The sequence below is a fragment of the Cottoperca gobio genome, chromosome 3 (assembly GCF_900634415.1).
Source record: "Cottoperca gobio chromosome 3, fCotGob3.1, whole genome shotgun sequence".
In the NCBI taxonomy this organism is placed as follows: Eukaryota; Metazoa; Chordata; class Actinopteri; order Perciformes; family Bovichtidae; genus Cottoperca; species Cottoperca gobio.
Genome location: NC_041357.1, coordinates 20,703,938 through 20,729,086, shown reverse-complemented (window position 1 = coordinate 20,729,086; position 25,149 = coordinate 20,703,938). Strand labels below are relative to the sequence as shown.

The following is a 25,149-nucleotide window of genomic DNA, read 5'->3' as shown; positions in this document are numbered from 1 at the left end:
TGTTTTGTCTGTGGATGTTTTAACGCGGACACACCCTTCCTCTGTGATCATAGGAGACTCTAAAACACCAGCTACAAATTACATCTAAACCACCATTCATTTTAACACAAGAACAACACAAATATGTGTGTAAATGCCACGGTTACCAGTCTGAAAACATGCACCAAACTGTTGTTTAGGCAGACAGCCAGTTATTTACTTCCGCAAATCATGACTTCCTGATTTACCAACTGTTTCTCATGGTGGTGAGGTTATATGGAGGACTTTAGTACAATAAAGGTTATATGGACGACAAAATCCTACTTATGAGAAAATAAAAATAATAACATAGAAATGGCAACAGCATTTAGAATATGTGTATTCAATGGTATAACTATTTAAGCTACTTTTATATATCACAGGCACAGACGATACTGTGATAATGTGAACTGCATTTGGCATTGTTTTAGACCCTTAACATCCTCTAAATGTTGAGTTTATTCCATCAGGGTGAAGTCTTAAAATGTATAAATAAAGAGTTATAGCATAAGGACAGTCTGAAAAAACACACCAATGTAATGACATAATGTTGATTTCCTGGTTTGGTTTCCTGTTAACCACAAAGTTACATCAACATACATTACATTTGAACAAAAACAATAATGTTCAGGATGTCTCTGTTATCTTTATGTGCTAAGCTATGACACCGGCTGATAAAGAATGTTTAGATCTCAAAATACACTCTGTAAAACAACTAAATTAACTATACAACTGGCATGAAGTCAACAGTGGTTATGTTTAGGTATGTGGTGAGACATTACTCCAGCACCCACCCCCAGCAGGTCAGGTGCGTTATGTGTGACAGTGCCATGATGGCCTATAAGTAGTGGCCTACTTGGAAGCACATTATGTATTTCAAAACTAAACCAACGATTTAAATGTAGTAAAATAGTTTTGAAAATAATAGTATTAAATCATCACATTCATTGAGAGCTCAAATTAATCATGGCTAACATAAGGGCTTTTTTTCATTGAGGCATTTTTACAGAAGAGACTTCATATAGATATAGCACTGCACCATCTAACAAATATCAGATACATTATTGTCAAGAACATACACTTTGAAAGTGGCAGGAGTCATACCTAACCCTAAAAATAAAATAAATGAAACACGTTTTTCCTTGGCAGCACTTCCTCTAACAACATCTCCACCAATCAAATGCTTTAGGTTAACGATTGTCAGCGTTATGGGTTGGGGTTTTATGCAGTGTAATAGTAAAATCAGCCTATAAAGCTCTGTCAGTGAAAAGCTATGACGCTCCCCTTCTGCTCGAGTAATGCTACCATCTAGCGAATGTAAACAGTTACTGCACGTGGATTGATTAGACCCTGCGTACAAAAGCCTATATAGTTTTTTTTTTTTTTGCCATATATATTGAAGTTTTTATTTATTTTAGAAAATTGGTGATTTAATGGTTGGAAAGGGTGGATATACGATATGCTGAAATAACTTAAAATCAATAAATTAGATTGGTTTAAATTAAGGATGATTGGGTTTTTGCAACCAACTAAAAAAATTGTTTTGTTTTCATGATGTGGTTCAAACTCACTGCCAATGATTGCAGTTTTACATCCATGAATGACTGCCACATATTTTCCAAAGTCTCGTTTAACCTGACCGTAGTACGGAGGTCTGACAACGCGAGATTCTCATGGTCTCATAAATGCGCGAGCACTCGTACGCAAGATGATCACGGCCACGGCAGTTCTGGTCAGTGTATATTCAGGAGTCCTCGTAAAAGTATGTACTTTTTAACGATTTGTAGATACATTCAGGTTCAAAGGTTTGATCCAGGAGAACTGTTTTAAACGTTACGTTTACTTCCTGTTTTTTGGCACCTTGCTGACATAGGGGATGTTATGCACACAATAAACAATCTGAAAAATACTTTTGCATCTGTGAAAAAGTTCCCATTCATTCATTGTCAATTCATTTTGCACACATTGTAACCAAAAACCGTAAAAATAAATGAAATTGCCTAATGTAAACACGGATATATCAAAGATACACAATGTTTGTTTTGAAGCGGAACATATAAATTTGGCTTTTTTAATAACTCGTCAGTGTTTTGAAAATAAGATAAAATGATAACTTTATTGATCCCCATAGGGATTTACAACAGCTCAAGAGTCAAGAAAGCAAAGGGCAAAAAAATGAAAGATAATAAAAAAGACAAATAAGAAAATAGGCTTTTATGACATTTTTCATACATTTATTTATATAGTATTTTGTTATGATTATAATAATGTTAATAATAACTAGAAATGCAATATTGTAGTTATTCGAGATTACTCCTAACTGGATAGTTTTGAAGTACAATCCGTATTTATGGAGTTAGAGCTCAGCCAATCATGCAAGGGTTTCCTTAAGTTCTGAACTATCTCAAGCATAAAACAGGTGCTCTGTGTTGTTTCAACATTTGTGTAGCATAGCTGACAATCTACACCAACTTTATACCTTGTTAATTTGAAAGATGAATCTCGTTTTCGGTTTTAAAATGCATTTCCTAATGTTAAGGAGGAATTGGGAATGTTAGGAAATTAGTCTAAATAACCCATTTTTAATGTGAGAGATAAAGTGAAAAATACGAGCCCACTCAAACGCATCACCCCCTTTGCTCGGCCTGAAAGCAATTCACTCTGATGACGTCACTCGCAGAGTTGTCATGGCGTCTTTGGGACTGAAGCTGCTGCTGCAATTGAGCTAAAAATCTGTCGACAGTCTGTAAATCGAAATGGAGAAAAATGCAAACCTGCATCGAGACACTGACGGGAGCACGCTGTGTGCCACGACTGCAGGAGAGATGGGCGATGTTACGGCTGTCGGTGGAGTGAAAGGAACAGCCGAGAAATGCAAGAATAGTGAGGCTCCTCTCAGTACTTTGGTCAACGTTAGTTGTAATAACAGCACCACAAATGTTAGTGCTCCCAGCACCGTGAATGTCATTTCCAGTGCTGGGAAGTCTGACGTGCTAGAAGTGATCGAAGTCCTCCATGTGCAGGAGGATCAGAAAAAGGACACCAAGACGAGCGGGTCGGGGTCCGGGGATCAGATCAGTAACGGGATGGGGCATGACTCGGTGCTGGCTGCAAGAGATAGCGAGGGTGGTGCCTCAAAGTTAGTAAACAACAAAACCGACGGTGCATCCTCACCTCCTGCTAAGGAGGGCACATATGTGCATGCTGAGGTGTTGGCTTGTGGAAAAAGTGAACCGACAAAACTTGCCAAACCGACTCATCTGTGTCCGGGCAATGCAATCACAGCACACGTCAAATTGGCGCTGTCCGGTGATCACACCTTATCGGAGGGATTGCCGAGTGGGAGTGACCCCGATCACAGCCTCGGTGGAGAGTCCCGAAGCATAGATTCACTCGAGTCCTTCTCCAACCTCAACTCCTGCCCCAGCTCAGACCTGAACAGTGAGGGACTGGAGGACAGAGGACTGGCCCTGGCCCTGCAGGGCGAGTATGGGGCTGATGGGACAAAGACTGCTAAGGACCGGGCCGCCGGGCAGTCTATATACCACATTAAGTGGATCAAGTGGAGGGAGGAGAATACGCCGATCATCACCCAGAACGAGAACGGCCCCTGTCCATTACTGGCAATTATGAATGTCCTTCTGCTTGCATGGAAGGTAAAGAAGACTCTGAGATGAGCATAGATCAGTAGAAACTAGATTCTAACATATTTGATATGCTCTGTCAGTAGTTATTTTATATAATAATTACAATGGTAAATGTGTCGTATTACTATTATACCATTAACATTTGCTAATGGTTAACATACACACCAATCACTAAGTCCTAGTGCCTTTATCCCTCAGTACTTCTATTGGGAAAGTAATTGTATATCAACATGTCAGTGCATGTTGAATACTGACATGGGATATGAGGTGTTTACAAACTGTTGCACATGGGTCCCAACAATAAATAGCTGTGTTCTTCTTTATCAGGTAACTTGTGTTGCAGTGCTTTGCTTGATACATGTGTACTGAATTAATGAACGATGGTAGAGCTGCAATATAAGTCGATCCAAAAAAATGATAATCGATATATTGTTAAAGTGATTTTTCATGCAAAAATGGCAGAAAATGCTGTTTTCAGCCTGTCCAAATATGGATATTTCCTGCTTTTTCTAGGTTTTATATCATATTAAACTGAATATTTTTGGGTTTTGGACTGACAAAACATTTAAAGACACCACCTTGGACTTTGAGGAATATTTTCTGACATTTTATAGACCAAACAGTTCATCTATTTAATCTAGGAAATAATCGTTATCTTACTATAATAAAAAGACAGGTAATCGTTGGTTGCAGCCCTCAGGTGATGGGTGTCTATGTCTCTCTGTTGCAGGTTAAGATGCCACCTATGATGGAAATTATAACTGCTGAGCAACTGATGGAGTATCTTGGTGAGCGTTTGTAGCTATTAAACCTTTTACACATGAGCAAATTGATTCCACATCATTGATCAAAGGAGAACCTTTTTTCACCTGGCTTTACATTTCCAATAATAACATGTTTTGTTACTTGCAGAAGATAACACATTTAAAAAGTAGCTCTCTTCAATACTAATATGTTCGTCTGCTTTTCCGTAGTGTTGCACATGAGTCCACACGCTAACCGTTAAACCCACTGGCACTGAGTTTCAGCAGCCTAGTAAACATTCTTGGGTTTCACGTCCTCTCAAATTTTAGCGGCTGCATACTTAAGTCAGAGATATATATATATATATATATATATATATATATTCCAGTCCACAGTGGAAGAGACCAGAACAGGGGAATCCCCTATGATTAAATCTTCTGCAGTTGCAAAGGAACCAGGCGCTATGTCTTCTCTCTGGCTGTCCCTTCATAACTAAAACAACGCTACACTATCAAAGTGGAGAGTGTCTGATTACAGCAGGGGATCTTTAGAGGTAGAGCCGCTCTTCACTAGTGTCTCGTCTCAGCTCTTGTCAGGGCCTTTAGTATCCACTGCTATCAGTAGACTGAAATAATCCACATCACTGAACTGTATGTGAACTATTTTATGGTAGATGGTCTCCTTACTAGGAATGTGTATTAGCAAGAGTCTGGCAATACGATACGCATCATGATGAAGTACTGACGATTGAATAGATTGTGATTGTGCAAGGCGATGTTTTGCAATAAATAAATGAAAATCTAATTTTAGGAAAACTGTTATAGAATAAAGAACTCACAGCCAGATGCATGAAACCTGAGTAAAAACAATTTTCTTTATGCAATTAGAACAGTGGGATATGCATTTGTATTCATCACAGTCCGTGTACAATCCATCATTATAGCACTACTTTTCATGCATTCTGAGCCACTGTCTGCCACACGTCTTTGCATGTAAACTATTAATGAAAAATCGATAGTGTTTTTGAGAATGGTGTTTAAAGTGGCTGTTGGTCGTTGCTCAACAGTACGCAGTGTAGCATGGCCAGTGATCCAGACGCATAGAGGCCGACAGATGCAGATATTATGGGCCAGAGTTGAGTGAGTCCACAGGTCACTGGAGTACAGAGCAGTGAGGGGTTTTCCCTGTCTTGGACATGCTGTAGTAAAACCACTTAGCTGGCCGGACCCCTGCTGGAAAAAATCTTGACTTCATCTAGGGTGACAGCATTGAAATCAAGTTGGAAGAGTTTAAAAACAAAATAAAAATAGCAACAGGTAGTTTAGCATTTGGCATAGAAACTACCACAAGTGTTTACAGGAAACACGTCACAGAATAAAACGTTAAAATGTTTTCTGGTTATTACCTTGAAACAAAAGTGAATGTTTGGAACATAAAATAGGATTCAGCATTAATAATATTATAATATGGTAACTTTGTGTATTGTTTGCAGGTTACCATATCTTTACCATAGTATTATTATATTATTACTAAATAGTTTTGCCTTATCAGTCTAATATTACCCATATATACCCATTGTTAATACCAAGCTATTTCCTGGTTATTACTTTATTATTACCTATTTATTTTAAACCTATAAGCCCAATATTACCATGTTATTACCGAGTGTGCTACCATTTCTTTAAACTGCAACCAGCAGTTAGTCTGTTGTCCAAACACCTCGTAAAACTTAAGTTCCCATGTTGAAGAACACAGTACAGATAGTCTATGAGCCTGACTGAAGTATGAGCTTGAGTTTAGTTCATAAAGCTTAAGTTTGTGCACTAATTAGGAGACTTAAACACATCTTTACATGGTCACGTTCTCTGTATTTTGTGCTTTGATAGACTAGTTAAGGATCAGACAGTTATTTCTGCACATGAGGAAATCATTGTGCCTTTTTTTGAATAGTCATAACACTTATGAAGCACAAATTACAAGAAAAAAAGCTTAGCAGGCTTTTTTCCCTCTGGAAACACCCCATTCATTATATTCAGCAAAAATACACATGAAAGTGTATTTTCTCCATGTGGAGCTGTTTTCACTTATTGTAGCTGTTGATGACAAGAGTTCGATGGCATTCCTCTGAGTAATACTCAGGAAAAATATGTGTTGACAGTGCAGCATGGTACTCTCGCTAGTTCCTAATAAATTAATGATTCTCTGTGAAGTGTTGTGAGAAACACTTACGTAAGAGTTTTAAAAGTAAGGACTGCAATAAAACTTGAACAGCAATAACAAGAATATATCTGCTCGACTTCCTTAACCATTATATCTGTGAAATGATGAAAATGTTTCTAACAACACAAGGAACAAAAAAAGAACTGTACAAGCAATGGTGCAGATGAATTGCAATTACTTTGACTGATATTGCAATTGTGATATGATTCATGTTATGGAGGGAATTATGATTTTTGCATCATTATCCGCATTTCATTGCTAATTATTTTAAGATTATCATAATGGGATTTTTTTTACGAGGATCTCTATCAAACAAATATCGTTTTTCTCTGCAGCACCACTATACGTGACTCAGAATGGCATTTTGCCTTTTATAAAATATTGCACAAATATTTATGAAATTACAATCAATTGTTCAGCCCTAATGAGCAATAAACTATTCAAGAGAGAGGCAAACTACAACACAAACAAACATGTGGCTCGAGGGTGTCGTGGTCAGATGTGTATATGGCGTGCCTTGAAAAATACCCAGCTACGCCTGATGTAGTGTAAAATCTTAAGTTTGGTTTTCTGTGTTCGTAAGAAAGCAGCCCGTTTGTAGCGCTGAGAGCTGGAGCCAGACAGCTGCCAGGCTGTGTGTTCTCTGCTGCAGAGCCGAGTCGACAGAGCTCTCAGGTGACACCAAGGTGGACAGGGACTCGACTGATGCTGCATGTTTGGCACAGCCTTGTCTTGGGAGAACAGCTTGGCCAGCGCTAAACCCTCCCAATGGCTCTTTTAAAACATCTAAAAACATATGTTTCCTGCTATACTAAAGCTATCAATCCATTGTAATAATCAGCTAAGATAGTGGTTGTTTTGCTCTGTCGATACAGTACAAGTCAACATCTCTTCCCCTCTGTCACACTGCAGGAGACTACATTCTGGAAACCAAGCCTAAAGAGATAACCGAGGCTCAGCGGCTAAACTATGAGCAGGTGAGGCCCGTCTAATCACTGCAGAATATTATTATTAAACAGGCTGTCTGTGTTTTTGCTTGTGTGTGTGCATTTATTAAGCTGCTGACTGTTCATGGTACTTAAGGAGCGCAGGGCTTTTGAGATGAACTCGCTCTCTCCTCCTTTCTGCGTTGAAACCTTAAGCGTGCAAGTTGAACATGAGCTCTCACTTTGTCTCATCGACGCACTCAAAATATCTCCGCTGTTCTCACCGCCATTATTGATGTATTTTCACCGCAGTATACAAAGTGAGGTGCACACGCTGCTCGGATGTGCATCCATTAGTTACATGCTTACACTAAAGCGGGTTTTTCACATTTGCATTGAGGTAGCAGAGAAGATCAGCGGATGTTCCATAATATGGAAATAGAGCTGATGAAAAACCACATGAAACTGCAGCTTAGCTTTTTTCCCATATAGGTTACATAATATGTGTCTCAGAAGGCTCAGGGAACAACGGGGGTCAGGAGTGTCAGATTATGTTGTTTCACATGGCTGTGAATGCTTAGAGAGACGCATGGCTGGGTTCAGCTCCAGGCCATTACTGAGGCTGTGTGTGTGTGTGTGTAGCTCACCATTAGAGGCACTTGGAGATGGAGCTCCAGCGCCCCTGCTTCCTCCCATCTCCACTGCCTGCCTAGTTCGGTGTGTGAGAAGCCCTGCCGCTCCTCCTCTTGCGTGGCAGAGCACCAGAACATCTGTGAATGATCTGAAGCCACACTTGTCCCTCAGTCAAAGAGGAGAAAAAATAATGTGCAGTCTCCTCATAGAAGCTCAAAGAAATGTAAGTTGAGCTGAATAAATAAGTGGCGGCCTCAGCATGCACGGTTAAATTAAGGGAGTGGTAGTTTGTATTGCATAGTTATTATGGCAGTCTAATCCTAGTCACTGGCCTGAGAGCTCTTTTGCAAGTGGGTGTCCTCATGTCCGTGTGCTGTGGTTGACACAGCATGTGGAGACTGCAGGGCTTCCGGATCTAAGAGAGCAACTCTAAAATGTGTTTATGTGCATGTCAAACAAAAGGTGTCCTATGGAGAGATGAGCTTTTATTGCTTATTGTATTAGAAAATACAACTGAAGCCACTCTGACTTTGAAAAGAGCAGTAGGAGTTCATAACAGAAGTAGTTCTATTTATAAATTCAGCTTAAAAAACATCATCTGCTACAGGAGCATATGAGGATTAAAATAGCAGTTGCACGGCTGCTCTTTAGCTATTGTTAAATATTTACTCGTAGGAGCTGTGGAAGTGCGAGTGTAGCTTCGCTCAACAGCACTCCTCTACAAGGGCAATTTGTCCATGATGACTGTTGGAGGGAATGGGTTATCGTGTTTTGTAATGTGCTGTCTTTCACAGTAATGTGCCTTGTTCACAAATGTTTCTTAAACCTTTTCTTTTGTTCCGAGTACAAAGCACATCACACCCCAACGTGGGATTCACAAAGCATTACTGTTGGATCTTGCGTATGTCCTTAACCCCGGCTTATTTGATGATGTATGAATGCAAATGTTTCATACAAATCTGTTTGGTAGTCTTTCCCGGTAATCCAATTATCGGCCTTCTGAATAGGAATCTATCTCCAATTGAGTAAGCAAAGAGATATTGTGTGATGAAAACATGATGAGGTGATGTCAGAGACAATGAAAGAATCATAAAAGCAGTACGGGAGAAAAGGGAGAGGCTGTGCTATCAGTTCTACAGGTTGTGATGTTGGACGCTGATTTAATTCAAGCAGGATTGATCGAATTATAAGATCAGAGATTAAGCTATGCCCAGGGTTATCAGTCTGTTAGCAACACGTGTACAATTAAATGCAATCTACTACAACAGCTCCAAAGCACTTTCTTGAAATGAAATGTATAATCACTTTATGCTGATAACAGTCTATGGTTGAGAATGGTTATGTCCTCCTTTTATACGTGGAAACGGGGGCTGACAAACGTTAGAAACTTTAGATTAGCTCGATTATACATTCAACAGAAATGTAGAGCAGTGACAGCTGCTGATGTGTGCCAGGATTCACAAAAGTATGACCCACATTGTGGGAAAGCCTAGCTAACCGTTCATTATTTACAGCCCCCACTGATGGGGCATGGCGTTATGTAATGGTTCACTTTTGTCCTCCAGTAATTGATATGTTGTTGTTTTTTAGGTTCATAGATCTGCTGTGTATATTTACATACATTCAGAGACCCATGTAGTCTGCATCAATATATGACATTTTCATTCCCTAAAAAAAGGAGTTTGTATTGAATTTGTAATTCAGTCAACCTTTGTCTTTATTTCTCAACCGAAAACTGTTGCTCAATTGTGTTGCTTGGAAGAAAAGTTTTGGTTTTAAACCAAAAAAAAATAATGAGGAAAACAGCTCATTCTCCACTATTCTTTTTTTATCATTTGTTATAGTTTGATGTTTAGGCTGCATGTTTTAACAGCCACACGTCCATTATCAACTGGGATGTTAAGAAAGGAAAGCTTTGTAGGAACCAGCTCCCTCATCTTGGCACTGTAATGCCATAAACTGTCAACTACCTGTTAATTACATCTACTCAGAGAGGCCTTCCCTTAAACACCTTAGGCTGAAGAGTGACAGTAAAAATACAAAAAAGGCCTCGGCAGTGCTAATGTTATACTGTGGAAGTGCATCCAACACAAGCGCAGACGAATGCTGGCGATGCTTTGCTAATCATCTCCAAGCATTCGTCTGCTGTTGGATCCCTCTGCCCTAAAGTGAAGAGAAGTGGTCCATTACACAGCCCTGCTAATCCTGCCTTCACTGCTGCTCACAAACGCCCTAATCCACACACTCCGATGGTCCATCTGAAGGTTTCTGCACCTCATCTCTCCGCATCAAAACTGCAGTACCCTCACTATTGTTCACTTTATTTTAAGATTTGACGCACGTTATACTTCTCTCTGAGGGAGGTTAAAAATGTTTCATTGAGAAGCCTTTGAAACAGTTCACATGAACATTTTTGGATGTGACTTTTCATAATACGTACACTGTAAAAGGATTGCAATACGTCCTGGAAAACTGAGATTCACATTCAAAATAAGGATTTTGGTTTTTACACTTCAATACTGTGATAAAATAATATAATATTCAGAAAAAAAAAAAAAAATATATATATATATATATATATATATATATATATATATATATATATAAATATATATAAATATATATATAAAAATATATATATATATATATATAAAAAAAATATATATATATAATATATATATATATCATATATAAAAAAATATATCTATATATATAATATATATATATATATATATATATATATATATATATATATATATAAATAAAGTATCTGCTTTTGGGTTCTTTTTCTTGAAAGAGTAAGAGGAAATCACTCACAACTACACAATCATAACAGAGTTGTAGAGCTCGGCTGCAAGGTTTATCTTGATCCCAGACTTAATTGGCAGCAGAGGTTCAGAGCCAGCTGGGAAACATTGCTCTGAGGCTTAATGCAAGAATTAGTCTTGTTTCATTGGGTTCTCAGGTGTGTGGATGCAGACGTGTGAGTCACATATATGGCATACATATGATGTGATGTGTATATAAAGTCTGTGTGTCTGCTGATAACCTCCTCACTCATAATTAAAGCATGAATGGTAGTCATAGTGGAAACAGGTCATTCTCTTTAATCGTTCAGTCACTGAAATAAAGGAATTTCTTTCTGCATATTTGGCAGCCTTTAAAACCTTTTTCTTCTACTACCAGAGATTAGAAGAGAAAAAATGAATTTAAAAGTCAAACAAGAGTTCTGATTTTCTACTTCACAAAACAAAGCTCTGATGTTTTCTTATCAGTTTTAAAAGTAAAAAGCAGCGTAGAGAGGTATTTTTCTCAACTCTGTTTGAGCCACATGAATATCGGAGAAGACAAATCCAATTAAAACCCACAAGAACTGACATTTATTTTAATGAAACTTGTGAACACTCTGCAATTAGTGATTCTACTTCTCGAGGGCTTAAAAGATGCGTTAAAAAAGACATGTTTTAGGGAAATCAAATATGCGTCAGCATCTGCCATTGTGCATTCGCCTGGGTAACGTGTATATAAAACACTGGTGAGGTGGTGAAAAGATGTTATGGAATTGGCTGCAGAGATTTAGAAAGAACTCAAGCAGAAGTTCATACAGACTGAAGGCCAAAGAGAAGTCAAGCAAGGCGAAGCAATACTTTCTCAGGGTCTGTGTAACTTTGACAAAGCAAGCACACCGTATCATTCGAAGCAGTCAACTATTTGGACCAGGCTGCTGCTTTAAAGTAGGTCCAGTGGTTTGAGTTTTCCAGGAGGGTTTTGCTGTATTAAACCCAGAACAGCTCTTTTTGTTTTCTGGGTTTTTACTCAGTGAATGTGTCTGGAGAGCACCGTACACCCGCCTCAAGCATCTTCATGCCTTCAGGCTTAGTTTTGTGTAATGTTACTTTCCTGGTGGTGTGATGCTGCCTACTGTATGTACATCAGCTTGATTCCCATCTACATTTCAATGTCCACAGACCGTTCACTCTCTCGTGCACGGCATGGGGCATTGCTTTTTCCAAGACTTGTGTGTCTGTTCATAATGAGGGGGGGGGGGCTGGTATCATGTGAAATACTGACGTCAATGCATACCTTCTGCTACAGTGAGTCATCGCTCATCATCTGGAGAAAAAAAGACTTTAGTTCAATTTCTTTTTAAAATTCCATTTTACCTGAATTTTATAATTGTTTTGTTGAAAAGGTTCACTGACCTTATTGTCATTTTATCTTATTTTATCTTTATATGATGATTAAGGCTTTTTATTTCGAGCTGAGCCATTCTCTTGTCCAATAAATGATATTGTACTGTTGACCCTATATTAACCTGATAAAGTAGAACTGAAACTAATTATGGTCCACACTAGAGGTGTCTGTGAGATCTAAGCCGCAGGATGAACTCTGTAGTGGTTTATTACAATGTGGATTCAATCTATAACTTCATGTTTGAAAAAGGAGGTGCAGATTTCTGAGGAACAACTTACAATGTAGTACAATCTAATCAACCTGGTGGGCTAGGGGTTTAGGTTGTTCATCATGTAGTCGAATCGTCCCCTTTAGGCTTCTTCAGACATTAAATATGTAACTTGTCTACCTTCATCTATCTAGAGAGAGAGAGCAGTGAGATAAAAAGAAATCACTGATGGATTCTAAAACGTATTTTGCTGCGAAAGCCTTTATTTCTGATCATTGTGTTGCATGTCATCCCTCCTCTCTCTCTTCCCTCATTTCCTGTCATGTCTCTACTGTCCGCTATCAGAAGATAAAGTCAAAAATGCCCCAAAGATCAAACAACGGTTGTTTTTATTGCAGGGTTAATGGATTGTATTGTCAAGTGTTCCTGATATTTTGTCCAGCCCCTGGTAATATTATCAAAGGAGGAAATGTCTCACAATGATGAGCCTGAGAGCGCACTCAGAAATGGTTTCCTGGCAGAAGTTTCCATTTCTTCCTGTGGTTGTAGGATGATTAACAGTAAGCAGAGCAAAAATCAATAAGTGCAGTGAATATGAAAACACTCAACTTAGTCTCAGTGAGGTAACTATGAAGCTGAAACCAAATTCAGGTGTGTGGAAGGTGTTTGTTTTGTATTCTACAGAAATAAATGTTTGCTAATGGCTTCTTGTAAAGGTAGAAAGATCAATGCCTGATCGCTCCAGCTATGCTGACTGTGTGCAGACACCCAGGAATAACGTAAGAGATAAAGACATGAAAACAGCTTCGTAAGAGATTTGTTTACACATCGTTTAATCCCTCTGTTGCATTGTTATGCCACATTTCTTAACAAAACTCAACTGTTGTTATCCTTGTTTCCTAGAACATGAGTGATGCCATGGCAGTGTTGCACAAGCTGCAGACGGGTCTGGATGTGAACGTGAAGTTCACAGGTGTGCAAGTCTTCGAGTACACCCCAGAATGCATCGTGTTTGATCTGCTTGACATCCCTCTGTACCACGGCTGGCTGGTTGACCCCCAGGTGAGATGGACCTTACTCATCACTGCTATTTCTCTTGACCTCCCAGAAATCACTGCGAGTAATACAAAATAAAAATATTCTACCTGTCTGAGGTTGTATGAACACTAACTAAACTCTTTCTCAGGAAATCTTTAGTGGTCCCGATTCACCTGTGCTACATGAACCCACAGGACTGCGCTTTAATGTGCCTTATTTATCTTTTCTAGTGTCACAAAGAGCCCAGAGATAAAGACAGAAAGCAGGACAACAACCTGACATCTTGCATCATATAGTGTGGATGCAGAAGTTGCTGTAGAAATGTGACCTTTACATTTTGCTCACTTAACTGCCATTGGTTACTAAATTATTTTGGATAATTATACAGGAAATCCCTTCCCGGACAGTTCCCACATTTAAAAACAGTTTAGCTATGGAATCTATATTAATGTCCTTTTTAAGGTGCTCTGTGTGCAGTCAAGTTCAAACTAAAGCTTTTGCACCACCCTAAATAAAGATAGTTAAAGGGTGAATGAGTTCAGTTGAGCTGTGCTAAAGAGGGATCAGGTTTACACAGTACGCAGTAGTTTTAGTATGAACCGCTTGTTCTTTCGGATATACATTTTGTATAAATCTACCATGGCTTTAAGTGAAACAAGCATCAAAGCTTGGTGAATGTTCTTTCCCACAGTTTTTGTTGTTTTTGTTTGCAGATGCAGGACATTGTGAAGGCAGTGGGAAACTGCAGCTACAACCAGCTGGTAGAGAAGATAATATCCTGCAAACAGTCAGACAACAGCGAGCTGGCAGGGGAAGGTGAGTGCCTTCTCTTCCCTCCCTCTGCTGTCTGACCTGCCTGACTCTCTTCCTGTCTCCCTTCATCTTTCCCCCCTGTGTACTTGGAGGTGGAGAAAAAATAACAAAGTCTTGCATTTTGGGGGAACATTTTTAAAAAGAAAAATGAGCTTCTGAGCAAAAATACTATTTAATAAATCCTCTTTCTTTCAATTTTGACTATATTTGTGTCGTCGCGTCTAGCATCACAAGTACAACTTCAGCGTGTGAAGCAGCATAACATTTGTTCAGTGGCACATTCATTACATGAGGAGTGTTTACTGGTATGTTTACAGTGCAAACACATTCTGCACAAAACCAAAGACCAAGCTCAAATGAAACCAGGACATGCATGCGGCCACTCATCAAATGACCTACTTCAACAGCTCACACTTACCAGCTGTCAGTAACTTCTCCACTGAACATTTCTGCTCATTCAACACTGAGCTTCCTGAGTGGTTGTTAGCTGGTCTGCTGCCAAGTCAACCCTTCAGAGCCTTTAGTCGAGGCTGATATTGTAAGGGCAGATTCACTCCTTTCTATTGTATTGCTGCATTTGTAGCTGAGCAATTCGACACTGATGCCTCCCTTCACTGCTTTTAATAGATGCATTTTCAACCACTTAAAATGAATACTTCACTCACAAAATGACCTTTTTGTATGTCAATTACTCACCCAGTGTTACCTTGAATTCTCCACTGTGAAGAAAAATCCCAAAATGGAGAAAGGTCTTGATGAATTAAAGTAAATGGTGATCAGCATACGACCGGATAAACGGGGCTTTATTTTACTGCACGAGTTGTGTGAAAGTTTGTAAGCGGATGTTTTGATAGTGTTTGTGTTGCTGCTAAAACGTTTCGATCCTTCGCTCACCGTAGAGGCATGCGATGACAAATGATCACTCTGTGGGTGAAGTATTCCTTTCAATGCACTGATACAACGCTCAGAAAACTAAACATCTCCGACTTGTGTTGTGCTTAAATATTTAATAGTATTCAGTAAGTTTTTTTTCCCCACCACTCTTTAAAAGTTAAATACATTTAATTGATATAGCTCCTTTCTGGATACACAAAGACGCTTTACAATTTAGAAACATTCCGTACAAGTATAAAAACAGACATATATACAAATTCGTACACACAAGATGCAAACAAATAAACAAAACGAAACCAGAACAGAGAGCAGTTGAACTGGCGCAGTCACCAGATGGAGGAAGGAGTTCAGCAAGGGAATCGAGTTGTGTCTCGTTCTCAGGTAGACTGTCGGTTTGACTGACGGATTTCCAGGGTTTTGCTCCAAATTGAATGCCGCTCTCTCTCTTACAGATCACTCACCATCTGCCTCTCAGACTATATTGAGTTCACTATAGCAACCGTGACCACTTCCAGCAGAAAAGAGTCTAAATGTTCAAATGGCTCCCTACAGACTTTACAGCAGGGTTTCCAACATGCTTTCCAAATAGTGATCTATGAATGAGTAAGGATAGCTTGATTGTAATGCGGATGACTCATCCAGTAGTCTGTGGTACATACAAGTAACACATGGTTACAGTTTTGCAACTTTATAGACTAAATAATTGATTATAACAGGTGAAATGTTTCAAAATAAAAGCATCAAAATGAACATGGATGTAATATCACTCAATTTCAAGTAAATGTTCAACCTGTCTGTACATTCTGCAGAAATACACAGACTAAAAACAAAGATACGATGAAGTAAGACTCAGCGTGGGTCCATGTTTCTGCATTTGCTCATCAATCAGCAAATTCAATCTCTACTTCTTTGTTTTCCTGTATGTTTCCTTCACTTCGCCCCAGGCATCGTGGCAGAGCAGTTCCTGAGCAGCACAGCTACTCAGCTTACGTACCACGGCTTATGTGAGCTCACATCCACCGTACAGGAGGGAGAGCTCTGCGTCTTCTTCAGGAATAACCACTTCAGCACCATGATCAAATTCAAGGTAAACACTGAAAAGTACTGACTACAGCTTCACCACACAAGGGTTGCCATTATTTACATGAGTCAGATTGAGAATCACGTGTGGGGCTCACTTTTAGAAATTGCGGCAACTTAAAGTAGGTCAGGACGTGTTATGAACTGTCCCTCAGGTCAGTGACAAGGGCCTTGCAGTATTTTACTATTACAGGACAATTACTGTGTTTTCTATGTTTGAATGGGTATTTTTGACAGAATCCTCCACCTCATGGAGGTAGAGTTCTTTCTGTTTCATTGCTCATGTTCATACAGATGTCAGCAAAACTACCTTTTGTAATGTTAAACAGACTGCCCTGTATTGTGTCTGTTGCTTTAATTAAATGCTTCTCTGCAGGCTATTGAGTACATTTGTAATTATTATTTGCAGTTAATTAAGAAAAATAATGTAACTGTTTCTCTTCCCGTTCCGCTAAAGCTCCTCTGTAATTCCCTTGTTGTGTTCACCGCACTGACCTGCTATAACATATTCTTCAAACTGATGAAAGCCACATATTTATGTGTAACAGATATGCAATATTAGACCAATCATAAACAACCCTTTTTTAAAAGGTCTGCATCCCATCTCAATAACAGCAGCCTGCCCACAGCTGGCTTGCCATATCGCTGCAGCTCGGAAAGACCTTTCCTGTTATCTGCAGGAGGGGAAGTGAAGCCTGCCTGCTCTTGATTAGAATAGTACTCTATCGTCGCCAATGTAAGCAAAGCTGTGTGCATCACCTATGACCCACAGACGAAGCATCCTAAGTGGCAGCCTAAGTTCTCCTGCAATCACTCATCTGCATTTTTACATGTACACATACATCCAATGACACATGAGAAACAGTCATATACAGATTGTGTGGGTGTGTACTCGTACGCGTCCATGTCAGAAATCCTGGAAAACAGTTGACCAATTTTCCAGGCATAAAAAACACAAGGAAAATGAGACAAAAAGTAAAATGACCTGGAAAAGTATTTTAATATTCTCCTATTTTTATTGCTGGGAATTAACTGAAGAATTGGCTATCTAATAATAATAATAATAATAATAATAATAATAATAATAATAAAATTGGTTTGCTGGTATGTGCTTGTTTCCAGGGCCAGCTGTACCTCCTGGTTACAGACCAAGGTTTCCTGACGGAGGAGAAGGTCGTCTGGGAGAGTCTGCACAACGTCGACGGAGACGGCAACTTCTGCGACTCCGAGTTCCGGTTGCGACCTCCGTCCGATCCAGAGACTGTGTACCGCGGCCAGCAGGATCAGATAGACCAGGTCTGAGCAGGCAAGACTAGCAGAACCAGCAATTATCCACTCCAAAGCCATGATTGTTGCCTAATCATGATGTGGTTCTCACACCTTAAGTGTACCACAAAGGCCGAGACAGAATACAAGACCAGTAAGGTCACTGTACTACTTTACAGAAGTTTTGAGAAACACTAGAGGTAAGGAGAGACAAAAAGAAAACATCTCAGGAAACCAGTTAATACAAGCTAATACAAAAAAAGAAAAGTTCTTCAATAATAGATGTGTTATAGCTCCCCCACACCACAGACAACAGCCTGGAAAGTATATTTCAGGGTTGCATGGCGCCCACCTCCGTTCTCATCCCTGCTTTGCTGTAGCACACGGTCTCCAAATCGGCCCATAATGCATTGGGTTTATGTCTCCCTGCTGGTTTCACAGCGGTCTGCTCATTGGTCGGCCGGAGCGGTCCAAACGCTGACAAATTCTCTGTCTTTGCTCCCACACACACACAGACTAGACAAGAGCATGGGGGCTATTACTTTTTATTCTCCTTGCTTACTCAGGCCCTCCTTATCTCCGAGATGAGGTTGGTGAGAAAAATCCTTTCGGGCAATGTTCTGCACACATAATCAATTCCGTTAGATTGGAGAAAATGTGTAATATCAGTGGGGAAATTGGGTCTTTGTCAGTGACAACGTACATGACATAATATAAGATACCGAATATAATACAATGGATAACAGCAGCATAAAGGACATTTTCTAAACTGCACCGCAACTAATTGCTACAAAAAGCATAATGAAGAAAGTGCAGGAAATTAAAATGCATGAAGACGGACACAAATGGCTCGGCTAATAAGTCAGGTACTGTGGTTGTGGATTGGTCTGTTTGCATTATAGGCTGAGGAAGTTCAGCTTGTGCATAATCAGAGCACAGCATAAGCATCACATTGACAGCTTTGCTCATAAATCATCGAGTCTTTCTCTCTCTTTGTGCATGTTCATGTGTGTCAGGACTATCTGATGGCGCTGTCGCTGCAGCAGGAGCAGCAAAGCCAGGATCTACAGTGGGACCAGCTCCCCGAGGGAATCAGTGACCTAGAGCTGGCAAAAAAGCTTCAGGAGGAGGAGGACCGACGAGCCTCCCAGTACTACCAGGAGCAAGAGCAGGAGCAGGCGGCGGCAGCAGAAGCAGCAGCAGCAGCAGCTGCACAGCCACAGGTGGGGAGGGAGGAGAAGGAGGACTTTGAACAAATGTGGGCCGTTTAATGTAGCCTAGAGGGAAGATGTTGCCTGTTGGAGACAGATGGATGTCTGCATCATAGAGTTGAGCTATAAAGGAGGAATTGCAGATTAAAAGAGAAAGTGGTATTCTTTTTTTCCTGTAACGCATCCTCGTTTCACTGTGAGGTCAAGACACAGGCTTTGTCCCTGGAGCTGCTTAGACACATAGGAAAGTACTTACACCTCCATGTTGCAGATATGTGAGATATGCAGTATATTGATTATATTATATCATTATTTCTATAAATGTCATGATTATAACCAATGTAGCATTGCCCTTTTTAAGAAGCTGAAATATCTCTCTCTTCAGTCCTGCTTTTTTTTTTAAGATTTAATAATTTTGTAACAAATATGCATGCCCTTTTCCATCATATATTTTTGAACAGCATATAGAAATCAGAATATGAAAACAAAAAACCCTTTCCTTCCCGTTCTTCTTACCTCTTTTTCACCTAAATAATTGTCATTGACATACAAAATCCCCCCCAAAAAATGAAAGTGAAATTAAATAATAAAATGTCACTCCTTATAAGGTTATGTTATATCTACCTCATTTATAAGGAGATTCCCAAAATCACTGCGTCTTAAATACATGTTTAAACATTAATATTTGGCACCATCACTTTATTAAGTAGCTATGCTGTAATGATGTAATATACAAATATCTATGAATTTATACTCTTTGGTCCTATTTGCACAGCAGGGCCAGCAGGAGCCTGCCGAGGGAGACGATGCGGACAGAGGAGGTGCAGGAGCGGGCGGAGCAGCATCCGGCGCTGGGACGGCAGCAGCAGCTGGAGCCACGCCCAGCCAGGGAAAGCAGTCCTCTAGCGTGGAGCGCAAAGCCAAGAAAGAATCGAAGGATAAAGACAAATGTGTTATTTTGTAACATACAGTGTGTCTGTGTGAGTATGTTGTGCATTTGCTTATCTGTGAGAAAGGGGACCGCATTTGTTTCTCCATGGACTGGACACACAACGCGCAGCCCCGGCTTGACGACAAACAAGGGAAGGAGACGTTTTGAGGAGAGATGCGTCAAGACTAACGGAGGATTTGCTGTTCCCAAACCACTGGTGCCTGCTATCCTCTATCTTCAGTGGAACCTGGACATCGGAGGGAGGGACACTACAACGACAACTACCCCTTATCTTTCATACAGTTGGCCAAACTTTGTTACAAGTCGCACAGTGCACTATATTTGTGATGTGGGATCGAGTTTATTCGGGGTGGTATATTTTATAGCAAAAGACATAATCTGAAGAGACAAAACGTCACCCTCTCACCGTGTTCTTTTCCCAAAACAAACCCATTAATTTCATTCATGTGTCATTACTGCAGCTTATAAGCTTTTTTTGTACGTATCGACATTTACAAAACGTGTATAGACAGACCCACGTTTTTTAAGTTGAAACGAAGATTCACATTTTATTTATGTATCTGTGTAAGAGGACGTTTTTGGGAGAGGTTTTATTTTTTTTTCTGTAAACTGAGAAGGATTTGCTCATAATATTGCCTGTTGGAAATCGGTGTAACACTATTTGTGTCCCCTCCGAAACACTATGTACCTAAGGGTTAGTTAATGCCAGATAGCTGCCAGATAATGTAGCTGCGGAACAATACTCATCACAGCTTGCCCTGTTCAGATTTGCCTTACCAGAGTATGGCAGTGTTGTATTCTGCTCTGTTTGAATGTGAGAGTGTTTGTTTTCATTCGTATTGTATGTACAGTTCACGTGTGGTATACACATTTACTGAGCATCGCTGATGTAACAACTTTCAATTTGGTTAATAGACAAATCTTTTGAGTTCTTGTCTTTTTATGTTGTGATTTTTATTTCACAACACTCAGTCAAACTGAGAAGAACTTTGCTGATTTTTAACTGAGGAATTTGGTCTGAATCTGAAGTTGTTTCCGTGTCAGACATGACTATCTTTGGGCAGATTAGACTCATTTTAGATCGCACCCAGTTTAGAGTATATGGTAGTTCTGAAAGTCTCTCATTGTAGCTTCCTGAAGAGCTGGTGTGTGTGTGTGTGTGTGTGTGTGTGTGTGTGTGTGTGTGTGTGTGTGTGTGTGTGTGTGTGTGTGTGTGTGTGTGTGTGTGTGTGTGTGTGTGTGTGTGTGTGTGTGTGTGTGTGTGTGTGTGTGTGTGTGTGTGTGTGTGTGTGTGTGTGTGTGTGTGTGTGTGTGCTATCATGATCTCCTCTGTTTGGTTCTGGATGTAGAAGTTTCACTGCAGCCAGGTTTGAAGGAGAAATACTGCAGAATTCATGTACATGTAATCTTAACTAGGAAAGTTCAATTGTTATTTGTGAACCTGAATCCAAACCCGAAACATCTGTGACACCGAGATGTGCAACACAAGTTCCATCTCCAGGTACAATGTTGGGAACCTGGACTTGTGTCATGTCGCAGGTGTGTCGTGAAGACATTTTCTTCCTCCGTTCTCCACAATTTTTTCTAGCCCCCTTCTGAGTAGAAAATCACAAATGTAAAATTCAGAGACGGACAAATTAATTTCTTATTTGTGGAAAAATAAGGCCTATTAAATAAAGTTCACAAACAACTGTCCTGGGGGCTTAGGATATACAATCTGAATTATGCCGTATCACCTTTTAACTTGCGTGCATTACACTGCAGCATGCAAACACGTGATGTACATATTTACCTAATGCATTCTTATAATCGCTTTAGCTAGTGGTTTGTGCCATTATTGTACCATGGGACTGCCTCCTGAGAAACTTTTCTATCTATACATTCCAAGTGGATGCCTTGACTCAAGCCTTCTGTTACAGACTGAGGGAGACGGCTGTCAGAGGAGGTCTTTGCAGTGCTTGTAAAGTAGTCTCCGTTATTTAGTTCAGTGAGAACGAGTTCACTGTCGGGACAGGATAATTACACGGAGGCAGCAGGCTACCTACTGTGTGGGAAAGCCTTTCTCATGGGCTTCACGTAATGGCTGGAGTTTGAGCTCTATGTTTGTTTGGCCCTGACAAGGCTGTGTTTTTGTGTATGTATGTGTGTGTGTGTGTGTGTGTGTGTGTATATATATATATATATATATACACACACACACACATTTCAACACATTTTGTAGGACAAAAGGAAGCGGGCATATTTAGGAGAACGAGACAATCCATGCATTTCTTTTCACATGAACATCAGAAATACTCTCAGGCCTTTTGTGAAGGGACAAATCCTCCAGTGTCTTTTATGTATCGGCACAGTTCCTTGGCCTGTAGTCACTTTCTAAGTCGCAACTTTAAGTATCTGCTCATGTATACACACGAGAACTATTTTGACACTTTGAAGGACACTTTATTATTTAAGACCCTCATTGTTAAACGTCACTCTTTAAAAAAAATGAATTAAGCTGCTCTTGTGTTAACTTGGACTACCTGAGAGAAAATAAAAACCTTAGACGGGGTTAAAAAACATTTGTTGGTTATGTACATTTTTTATTGACTCCTTAGCCGTATTTTTTTCCATGCAACTTAAATAAATAACACGTATAATAATGATAAGGTGAACGCAAGAAGGCAGAGGGGAAACGTTTGACAATATTGTGCTTTTTTTTTTTGTCTCTCTTTTCTGAGTTTCACCTCATTTATAACTCATCAAGTGAAGATACTGATTAAACGTTCCAGAGGAATATTTAAGAAATGTAACTTCACTTCGGACAGTTTGAATTGAGAATTGTTGAGTTTCTATGAGTGAAAAGAGCGCGGAGCGACACATGCTACACATTTTTATTATTATTTCATATTTACTCCTGTGCATTAGCTTGCTATCCCTCATCATTACTACCAGAATTTGATATTTTGTTGTAATGTGTTTGTTTCGCCCTAGATCCTAAGACGAATTGATCAGAAGGATATTGTGTGTTCAATGTCTCAAAGTGGTTTTTAATTGTATGCCTTGTAAAAGTGACGGTGGGGTAAATGCTGTAAAATTAGTGTTTTGACAAGATGGTCGTTGAACAAATAGTCGTTGTAATTGGTTTTGCACTGTTACATTGATATGCACTAACAGAAGAGAAACATACCTCATTTTATACAAAACATAAATTGTGCAAGAGTGCTATTGTCCTTTGGGTACCTTTTAAAAACAGAAAAATGGCCAAAATAATTATCTTAACATGGTAGCGGTTTCTTAAACCAGCTGATAATATTAATTTATAAAAATAGATATATTTAAAAGGGCTGTTACTTTTTTTTTTTGGCTAAAAATGAAGGTACATTTGTCAAAGAAAATAGTACCACTTCAATGGAACTTGCTGCAATTTGATATATTCAGGTTAGTGGTACACCTATACCAGACAAAAGGCCTGAGTACCAGCACACAGCTCATAGATGACGAGGAAGATGTGAATTACAACGACAGGTAGATGGATTTCATTCGAATGGTCCAACAGAAGCAGTTTTTCTACAAAGTACGGAAGAAAATATGTAAACAACACTGGTACTCAACTCAATCAGCAAAAAAATGGTGTAGGTGCACCCCTAATTCAGGTCATTATTTTTCCAGTCCAGAGTCCATCTTTCACAATTATGCTCAAACTTTGACAAACAAAAAAGGGGAAAAGGCTGATTTCTAAAGGCTTCAGTGTTGTCATCCATGTAGCAAAAGGAGGGAAATGTTTATTCTTGTTGTATGAGACACACAGAGTGCTGAACCATCTAAAGGGAGACGTTTTCTTTAATGTAATAGCTCCCAGATTGTACTTTGTGGACTGAAACGTTAGGCAGAGTAAAATGTTATTAACTACCCCAAAAATATGATTTCCATTGTACGGCCCACTGTTTATATTTCACATAAAACATACAAGCAGAAGGAAGTTGTTTGTGAATTTAGGAGGTGACTCATTTGTGCGGATTTCAATGTTCATCTGTTTACATAAATGAACAAATAATGTATGTAGCCTTTCACATCAGTCACATATATATATGTATATGTGTATATGTATATGTATATATGTAGATATATATATGTATATATAATATATATGTATATGTGGTATAGACAATATATATGTATCTGTGTATATGTACACATACATATATTATTATAGATAGATATAGATAGATTAGATATAGATATATAATACTATATAGATAATATATACATATATATTATATATATATAATATATATATATATAAGAGATTATATATATATATATATATACAATAACATATATATAATATATATATATATATATATAATGTATATATATATTATATTATAATATGTAATATATATAATATGATAATGTATATATATATATATAGTAATATATATATTGATATATGATCATATATATATCTATATATGTATATTATATATATCTCATCTGTCTCATCTCTTATGTACTAAAATCAATCTCTGCTCTATCTCTCTATCTCCTCTCTCTCTCTCTCTCTCTCCTCTCTTCTCTCTCATCTCTCCTCTCTCTCTCTCTCTCTCTCTCTCTCTGTCTCTCTGTCCTCCTCTCTCTCTCTATCTCTTCTCTCTCTCTCTCTCTCTCTAGTCTCTCTTCTCTCTGTCTACTCTCTCCTCCCTCTGTCTCTCTCTATCTCTCTCTCTCCCCTCTTCCATCTCTCCCTCTCTCTCTCATCTCCCCTCTCTCCCTCTCTCTCTCTCATATCTCCCCTATCCCTCTCTATATCTCTCTCTCCTATACATATATGTGTATATTATATATGTATAATGTTTATTATTATCTATCTTGTCTCTTTGTGTATTCTCTTTTGTGTTACACTCTCTGACTTTTTTTTCTTTCTCTCTGTCTCTCTGTGTCTCTTCTCTCTCTCTCTCTTGTCTTCTCCTCTCATCTGTCTCTCTGTGTCTCTCTCTCTCTCTCTGTCTCTCTGTGTCTCTCTCTCTCTCTGTCTCTCTGTGTCTCTCTCTCTCTCTGTGTCTCTCTGTCTGTCTCTCTCTCTCTCTCTCTCTCGTGTCTCCTCTCTCGTCTCTCTGTGTCTCTCCGTTCTCTCCTCTTCTCTCTGTGTCTCTCATTCGCTCTGTCTCTTCTGTGTTCTCTCTCTCTCTCTCCTGTCTCTCTCTCTGTCTCTCTCTCTCTCTCTCCTCGTCTCTCTGTGTCTCTCTCTCTCTCTGTCTCTCTGTGTGTCTCTCTCTTCTGTCTCTCTCGTTGTCTCTTCTCTCTCTCTCGTCCTCTCTGTGTG

General features: G+C 39.2%; 1 protein-coding gene across 8 annotated transcripts; it reads left to right on the top strand.

Annotated features, from left to right (window-relative positions):
- Positions 1-2,650: 2,650 nt before the first annotated feature.
- On the top strand, positions 2,651-23,801 carry mindy2 (MINDY lysine 48 deubiquitinase 2). Of its 8 annotated transcripts, none has more exons than XR_003834322.1 (10): positions 2,653-3,674; positions 4,396-4,453; positions 7,542-7,606; positions 13,494-13,652; positions 14,342-14,444; positions 16,280-16,422; positions 17,031-17,151; positions 17,538-17,711; positions 18,698-18,904; positions 19,671-19,805. XR_003834322.1 is itself a non-coding variant. In XM_029459718.1 (9 exons), exons 1-9 carry the CDS (start codon positions 2,775-2,777, stop codon positions 18,705-18,707), a joined length of 1,743 nt encoding a protein of 580 aa, XP_029315578.1. In that variant the 5' UTR covers positions 2,652-2,774; the 3' UTR covers positions 18,708-18,840. The 8 variants fall into 8 exon arrangements, 4 of the variants coding, with proteins under 4 accessions (XP_029315578.1, XP_029315586.1, XP_029315559.1 ...); XR_003834320.1 differs by having other exon boundaries at positions 19,668-19,793; XR_003834323.1 differs by lacking the exon at positions 19,671-19,805 and having other exon boundaries at positions 2,651-3,674; positions 17,538-18,547; positions 18,698-18,811.
- Positions 23,802-25,149: the final 1,348 nt, after the last annotated feature.

What these genes read in the sequence shown, in the direction of transcription:
- mindy2 (XM_029459693.1), top strand. Translation starts at nt 2,775, where the DNA reads ATGGAGAAAAATGCAAACCTGCATCGAGACACTGACGGGAGCACGCTG. An exon ending in GCAACTGATGGAGTATCTTG is followed by an intron (nt 4,454 to 7,541) that starts GTGAGCGTTTGT and finishes GTCACACTGCAG; the next exon opens with GAGACTACATTCTGGAAACC. An exon ending in GCTGGCTGGTTGACCCCCAG is followed by an intron (nt 13,653 to 14,341) that starts GTGAGATGGACC and finishes TTTTGTTTGCAG; the next exon opens with ATGCAGGACATTGTGAAGGC.